A 9034-nucleotide genomic window follows, 5' to 3' on the forward strand; every position below is an offset into this window, starting at 1 on the left:
ACGATTGTATTTGAATGTCCACCTAAATGTTTTTTATGTCCAACTTGTTTTTTGTTTTGTCCAGCTTTATAAAACCAAATGTTCAGCTTTTTGTGAATCGGAATCTGGCAACCCTATCTATCCGGAGCTACTCCATCTAATATAGGTAGAGAGAACGTTCGAATTTTACGGTTTTTCGTAAACGAGATGTCACGTTCAGACAGAAATATTATAAATTAAAAAATATCCTCTAAGATCTTCAGTACACCGAACAGGAGGGAGACATATATATACGGACCATATACTCAGAGACATACAATATTTTATTTTATTTTTTCCATTGGGTGGCAAATCCCACTGACATAGACCCCTATATAAAGGTCAGACGGATTTTACGATTGTATTTGAATGTCCACCTAAATGTTTTTTATGCCCAACTTGTTTTTTATTTTGTCCAGCTTTATAAAGCCAAATGTTCAGCTTTTTGTGAATCGGAATCTGGCAACCCTATCTATCCAGAGCTACTCCATCTAATATTGGTAGACAGAACGTTAGAATTTTACGGTTTTTAGTGAACGAGATGTCACGTTCAGACAGAAATGTTATAGATTAGAAAAATTCCTTAAGATCTTCAGTACATCGAGCCATATCAACATTTACACATAATGACGATTTTCTTTAAAGAATTCGTTTATCAACCAAGAACATGCCCTTGGGTTTGAAAATGTCTTTAGGACAATAAAAATGCCAAAAATGAGGATTTCGTCAAAGAATGGACCTATAATGAATATTTTTTCGGAATTACTCGTTAACCCATTATAAAAAAAGTTATTCCAAATCACAACCCCTTCGTATTGAAAATTTCCCTAGATGATCCTCATCCATGGGGACTAGATAAGAAAAATGTATCTAAGTCGTTTCGTTTGAAAAAATATGAGGCTACAATTTTAAAATACCGAAAACAGATCAGAATTTGGGCCAATATATCACAATTTTTAATAGAAAGCATACTAGGAGTAGTAGGAATATATGAGCAAAATATAAAAGCTCTAATTCTGATCAAGAATATATATATGTATATATATATATATATATTTCGATTTTTTCCAATCACAATGGCAAATTTAATATACACTCCACATTATGCCGGAATTATGCCATAATAGCATGGTTTATTATGGTATATCGTATATATATTTATATAGGAAATCTGTAGCATCTATGAAAGACCTTTAGAAGACTTGGTATATGGTAGTGATGTAGGTGTGTTGGTAGTAGTGATGTAGGGTATATACTACATTCTGTTCCGTTTCAAGTTAGTTAAACAAGAAACTTTCAGCAATGCATAATAAATAAGGAAGTTAATATTTTTTTAATTACATGCAGACAATTTCATTTGTAGTTTTTCTTCTTCTTTCTAATGTTTTGCTTTGCGACATAACTCGAAACTAGTTGGCACAATTGTTCGCGCACAATAGGTGCTGCGGAGCAAAGTCCATGTCATAATAAACGCAACAACTTTAAGAAAGTTGTACACTTCGAAGAGTATATTTTGTGTCTGTGTGTCAATGACCCAACCAGAAAATTATTAACTTGACACACTATAAAGTTCTTCTTTTAAAACTTATTTCTATTATTATTATTTTTTTTAACTTAAAAAAAATCGATCAAGGGGCTTATAAAAACTCTCTTCTCATAAAAAAACTCTTATTTCGATGTGTTGTTTAGAATCGAGAATATTAAAGTATAGGTGTAGCGCCACCAACTTCTAAGCAATGTATTTTTTTATATTTTTGGTGACGCCCCCATATTGCTAACGTATACATGTATTTGCAATGCACTTTTGTGATTAATGTTTACATATATATTTGTATAATCACATTACATTAGTGGTAAATACAAATGAATCACTGTCGATCTTCTTATATGTGGGTAATTCCCCAAGTAACATTTCAATATTTTTAAGTACTCTCAATAAGTTGAGAGTACTTAATAGATAATTTAGATAAGATTTTAAAGTTTTGTAGTAATGATTATCTAAGATAAAAATAGTCATATAGGTTTAGAAGAAGTAGTTTGAACTTATTGTAAACGAATTTCTGTACGACTTTATTGAATGTACAAGAAAACTAAATATTCCTTAACCAGTTCAGAGTTGCTTCCGACAAAAAATCGAATAACCTAGGTGAAGTAGGTAAGAAAATGATTATATTATTACGAAGAACATCGCTCATTTGCTACGAGACCGACCTAAATCAAAAATCGTGAATGATGAAGAATTTTTGGCTATATCAGACTTCATGTTGCGTAAAAATTCAGATGAAAATATCTTACACACTCCGATTGAGAAGCCGAAAAAGTTCCTCTCTTAGAAACTTTAAAACGTATTTTATTCAAAATCGATTTTTTTGATTTATTCCAGAGCTAGTAAAAAAGAAAATCGCTCTAGAAGTACTAATATAAATTTCAATGTGGGACAAGATTTTGGGGGTTGAACAGTGGATGAAAGACCTCAGTGAGTATATGAAAACTCCTGAAGGAGGAGGACCTAATGAGCAATATTTTTGTAGAATATTGCGAGGAAGAAAAATCGCATCTTGTGACAATTGAAGACCGGTTCAATAAATTAAGGTTGAAAAGGACACATAAGGAATCGAGCCAGAAGGACGAAATGTTCTACATAAAAATTCCTCATTCAATTTTACTGATGTAATTCATTATAAAACCAGTAAGAGGAGCAGGGATGGTCCGTATGACGAATTTTTAGGTTTTCGACTGTAAAAAAGGTGTAAACGTCGAAAACGTCAAATACTTGTATAAAATGTAGTAAATGTAGAAAACGTCATTTATTCGAATATTATTACCATATACCGTTATTTTCAAAAATACATATTATTTTTATATATATCTGGCTGTTCCTTACTAGAACTAATACAAAATTCTAAACTTTTTGGAGATTTTTTTTTTTTTTTTTTGAAATTTTATATGGATTTCAGTAAAGCATACGTAATTTCCAAATTCATTAATGGATATAGGTATTCCGTCAAAAACCTAATGGATTTGGGTGGGTGACGTATGTAATATACGTCGAAAATGTATGTAATTTACGTCACTGTTTCTGACAGACTATCTCTGAAGAGGTGCACAACTTCCACTGAGCTCGAAGTTCCAGCGAATCTATATTCCGAGCCTGGGTAATATTTTGCGATATTAGCACTCTCTTGACTTAATTTTGTTATTTTACCCAAAAAAGTTTTGGTTCATTTGACCGATCATCATCAACACATCGATTCAAACTAGTTGGTCAGATCGCCTTCCCAGTGGAAAATGAGTGATGGTCGGCTTACAAAAAAAACTTTCGCTCCAATTTATACCAGAAATATCATCGAATATTATACACATTTTCCTTTCCTAGCCATTAGCGCTACATTTCCGCCCCCGAGTGTGTAATGTTAATACTAAACAATATCAGAATACGTAGACCACTTTAAATATTTACGTATTACTCCCTTATCCGAGTACATACAGTCATATATTTGGTATTAATTTAAAGTTCAACCACTCCTCTTTGATATACATTCAACGTCTCCGGTCTATGTTCTGCAGAACATATTTACGTATTACTCCCTTATCCGAGTACATACAGCCATATATTTGGTATTAATTTAACGTTCAACCACTCCTCTTAGATATACATTCAACGTCTTCGGTCTATATACTCTTCACAAAAAATTAGCGTCCATTTGACCCGTTAAATATTGACCGATCTTTATCAGAACAGTCACGATTATTCTTTGGCCTGATCGCCTTCTCCATGTTCAGGTCATAATTGCGGCCTCTTGAGCGACCAGAAAAACCGCCAAAAACAAAGTTTTTAGGCCGTTTCATCCCTCAAATCATTACCGAAAATAATGGGTTCTTCTTATAATTTACAGACGTACGGACGGACATATGGCTAGATCGACTCAGCCAGTCGAGATATGACGATCGGCTTTGAGGGTCTAGGACCAATATTTCGCAGCGTTACAAACTCTTTGAGACACACAAAGCGATAATACCTGACAACATAGTTGTGTAGGGTAGGGAATTTTCCACCCTCCAGACCAAGATCTCGATTTTGTCTCAGAAGGTATATAATAAAAGCATGTCAACCTGCCCCATCGTCTGATGAAGGTTGTTGTCTCCATTATGGAAACAATGCTAGTCAGTAGCTTTCTCGGGGGTTCTATGCTCTTTGACGTATCTAAATTAGGAACGAGATCCATCCACCATAATTTGGAGTACCTATTAAATGTATCATTCCGTTTGCAACACCTCGAAATATTCGTAGGAGACCTCGCAAAGTAAATGTGTTCCTGATCGGAATAAAATTTAGTATGTTGAAATTGTATTAGCGAATACAATCCACGTTTTCGTATAATTCCTATGTGATCTTACAGCCCCATTTTCAAGATTTGTATCAGAAAAACCTGTGTTTAATTGGCCATTCCGGGATTTTGAGGCTGGTATATATCTTTGCAGAAAATAAAAATCCTATAAAAGTCCCGCCACTTTCATCTTCCAAAGCATTGGCAAAAGGTTGATGAATTTTTACCCATTGGCATTTTAGTTACAGTCAGATCACCAATACCGTTACATATAATGCATCACGATAATCTGGACACAATTTAGACTCAAGTTCCAATCATTTCCATGATCCATAATGTTTAAACAAATAATCATAATTTATGCTCAATACAATACAGATTACGTTTATTTGCAACTAATTCTAAACAAATATAGTTAATGGATTATATAATTGTGTTAAATGGGTTCTAAAATGTTTATACAAAAATCGAATCGAATGAAATAATAACAACAACATGATGATAACAAAGCATAACAACCGATATCGATATCCTTAATAACCCCAATGGGTACCGAAACCATCAAAGCTCATATGTGATACCATATGGGCGGGTGAGTAATGGACAGTTTGGCTTGAACCATAGGCTGAGACACCATGACCATTGTGGCTATAAGTTGTGGCAGCTGGTCCATGATTATAGGTGGTAGTCGAAGGAGCATGTTGATGAGTATAGGTGGTGGTGCTGGCGGTAGATGGAACCTCATGATGTTGATAAACAGCAGCTGCAGTGGGGTGAGCAGTAGGTTCAGCATGAGTATAGACAGTATGATGGGCAGTGGGAACATGATGAGTATAAGATGTAACAGCAGGTGTGGCATGAGTGTATACGGCAGCAGTGGGAACCGACTGAGTGTAGACAGCTGCTGTGGGTGCAGGTTCAGCATAAACATGCTCTTCAGTATGTTGTTGTTCATGACTTTCGGGGTTACGATAAACGGTCTTGGTTACGGTGGGTGCGGCTGCATAAGTCACAGTTTTGGCAACAGCTGGAGCGGTATAGGTAATTGTCTTGGGCGCATAGACATTATTATTGATACGCGTATCCTCCTTGTGTACACTCGAGTAGGGTGTATGTACCGATTTGGAATACTGTGATACGGTACCATCATACGAACGCACAACACTTTCATGTGTCTGAGCAACAGCATCTTCCGAAGGATTAACGGTTTTTGTTATGGTATAATGGCTAGGAGGAGATGCAATGAAACCGGCACTGGCCACAGCCAAGAGAGCAGACAATACGACAAATTTAAAAGCCATTTTTGATTGATTTTGTTTCGAAATTTTTCAAATTCTTAATAAATGTTTGAAGTTATTTTCTGAATTGCAGTTGTGGAACGACTGATGCTTTACCACTTGTGACTATGAACTTTTATACAAATCTCCGAGATGTTGGCTGGGAATATCTAAGAAATTATAACTGTTTGGCCACAAATCGATCATAAATCCATTTCAATGTTACAAATATCACGCTATACATTTGTTCGATTCTTTTGTTCACTCTCATTCACAATAGCAATGATCCGTCCGACCACATTTCGGAGTCATTGGATTTGTCTCATCTAAGGTTGTTTGTTCCGGTATTCGCTCCACTAGTCCTCTCTAATTGAACACAAAATTTATTTGACTTAATAATCCGTTGAGTACTTAGCGGTATATGGCAAAACAAAAACAAACAATGTTTTGTTGTTTTTTTTTCAGTTGTGCACAGTACTCGGAATCGACAATCATACATTTTTATTGAATATTGCATTCCGATAAATCCATTCAATCTCGAGTATATAAGGTATCTCTCCCATATACAAACTTCTCTCCGATATTTACGGTACTTTGAAGGCATTTGCCATTTTGAGTTGATGGAGGCCGAAAAAAAGTTCAATATCTTAAAAACATAATAAAAAACTTCAACATTTTCCCACCGATCTTTTGATCTCTGAAATTCCCAGAAAATGTTTTATAAGTCCATGCTTGTTATAGCCATTTACGCTCACGCTTCATTTTCATTTGGGGTGAAATTCGGTCAAATTTAGCATTCCGCATTCTTGGAGAATTGAAAAAATCTTTGCAGAGTCTTCTTAATGTGTATTTAAATCCCGTTCCATTTTCGGCATGTTAATAGATTTTATATTGCGTGTTCTTGAAGAGTTAACAATATATTTACAGAAAAATTTCAAAACAGTTTCATGTTTTGCCATAGCCCCACATATAAAGATCACGTTCTGTTTTCGGAATTTTGAAAATTCCGGCTGTTTTTTCCTCCAAAGTGACTGTAATTTGAAGTTACGGGTTTCTGGTGAAGTAACAAATTATATGCCAAAAATTTTTCAATATAGGTACAACCTTTTATTGAAATTGCCCCAGAACAAAAAGTCAGCCTAATTTCCGTTTTCCAACCTAACTGCGTTTATATTTCATTCTTCGGTGTCTTCAGTTTTGGGAAGGGGATTAGGTCTACCGTTGTACTACAATAAGTCTTTCCAAACGCCAGTCCATATTTCAAATCTTGAAAATTCAGAAGATTCCCAGACGGCCTTCTTTATTTATATATATATATATATATATGTAACCACTATAGAGAGCCCACAAACGATCTTATATAAATAGGACACTTAGAGCGTCTTCTAATATATATAGGTATCTAATAGGGTCATTCCATATAGTTGTACTGGGATGATCTTCAACTACATATGATTTTCTAATATATTGAGGATGCTCGGTGATTCACATACTTCATAGGAAACCCTCAGAGAGTCCTTCAAAATGCAATGCATGCACAGAGTGTCTTCTATATATAATGCACCCACAATCTATCTTCAAAGATGCCTTCCCTCATAGTATATTCAAATATATAACAGATCATCCGATGGATTTCCAATATATCTATGTCCATCCTGAACCACCCAGCCCCTCTACGTAAGGTTCGTTGATCCTTCAGTTCCTATACGAACGACTCTCTGACCCTCCAGCTGACGTGCAACAGACACTCTGCCCCTATAATCCGCTTCAAGGTTTCCTAAAAAGAGCTGGAAAGCCTACAAAGTCTTCGAAAGACTATTATGTCCTTCAGCTCCTATACGAAAAAGTTTAATATGGGAACACATGTAATATAGCCCCATGCAAATACATAGTTCTCTTAATTATACCCTTTACCAAACTCTGGTACAGGGTATTATGCATTTGTGCATATGTTTGTAAGAGGCAAAAATAAACTATGTAGACATGGTTCCTTTTGAGAATATGCATAGAATCACTTTCTGAGTGGATCTATGCATTGGAGAAAATCGGTTCAGATTTAGATATAGCTTCCACATATACTTTCGTCCGATTTTAAGTAAATTATGCTCCAAACACACAAATATTTGTCCGATTGAGACAATATTTTGCACAGAGTACTGAATTAGGTCTAGACTAACGTATGCCAAGTTTTGTTCAAGTCGGTTAAGATTTAGATATAGATCCCATACATAGTTTCCTCAGATTTTATGTAAATGGTGCACAAAATTCCCAATATTTGTCCGATTGAGACAAAATTTTGCAAAACGTACTGAATTAGGTCTAGACTGATGTATGCGAAGTTTTGTTGAAATCTCTTTAGCTCCCATATGTAGGTTCGTCCGATTTTAAGTAAATGATGCACCAAACTCCCAATATTTGTCCGATTGATACAAAATTTTGCACAGAATACTAAATTAGATCTAGACTAACGTATGCGAGGTTTTTTTGAAATCGGTTCAGATTTAGATATAGCTTCGTCCGATTTTATGTGAATGATGCACCAAACTCCCAATATTTGTCCGATTCAAACAAAATTTTGCACAGAGTACTGTAATAGGTCCAGACTAATGTATGCGAAGTTTTGTTGAAATCTTCCATATTTTTATACCCTACACAACTATGTTGTCAGGGTATTATAGCTTTGTGCAGCCCCAAAAGTTTGTAACGCCGCGAAATATTGGTCCCAGACCCACCTTTAAGTATATCGATAGTCATATCTCGACTAGCTGAGTCGATCTAGACATGTGTGTCCGTCCGTCTGTCCATTATAATTTGTAAACACGATACAGGCCCCAGTTATGGACCAATCTTCACGAAATTGTGCATGTAGGATGGGTTCTGGTCAATGAAGACCCCTATTGTTTTTGGGAAAGATCGGTTAATATTTAGGGGATGAAATGGACCAAAAACTTTATTTTTGTTGGTTTTTCTGGTCGCTTCAGAGGCCGCAATTATGGCCCAAACACCGCGAATTTTTGCATGGAGAAGGGGATTGGGCCAAAGAATAAGCATGTCTGTTTTGATAAAGATCGGTCAATATTTAGCGGGTCAAAAGGACCATGACTTTTGTGTGAAAAATGACAAAATTTGTATTCTGTAGCGTATATATTTACCCCTGAAGAACAAAGACCCGAGAAGTTGATAGCATATGTGAGAGGAGTAGTTGACCTTTAAATTGATACCAATTATATTGTCCTATGTACTCGGATGTGGGAGTTACACTTAAATATTTTTATTTAGTAACCCATTATCACATTAGAGTTCGGATTATAGCGCTGAACGCTTTGAAATCTTCCATGAGGTTCCAGTTATGGTCAAGGACAACGCCTATAATTTTCGGTGATGATCAAATAATAATACTGATGAAGTGAA

General features: G+C 35.4%; 1 protein-coding gene across 1 annotated transcript; it reads right to left on the minus strand.

Moving 5' to 3' along the window:
• Nucleotides 1-4879: 4879 nt before the first annotated feature.
• Nucleotides 4880-5647, minus strand: LOC133327905 (larval/pupal cuticle protein H1C-like). The gene has a single exon (XM_061536440.1). The coding sequence runs from the start codon at nt 5645-5647 to the stop codon at nt 4880-4882; it is 768 nt and encodes a 255-aa protein (XP_061392424.1).
• Nucleotides 5648-9034: the final 3387 nt, after the last annotated feature.

This window comes from Musca vetustissima, unplaced genomic scaffold (genome assembly GCF_032173495.1).
Source record: "Musca vetustissima isolate MV318-11 ecotype Yass unplaced genomic scaffold, APGP_CSIRO_Mvet_v1 utg16887, whole genome shotgun sequence".
Taxonomy (NCBI): domain Eukaryota; kingdom Metazoa; phylum Arthropoda; class Insecta; order Diptera; family Muscidae; genus Musca; species Musca vetustissima.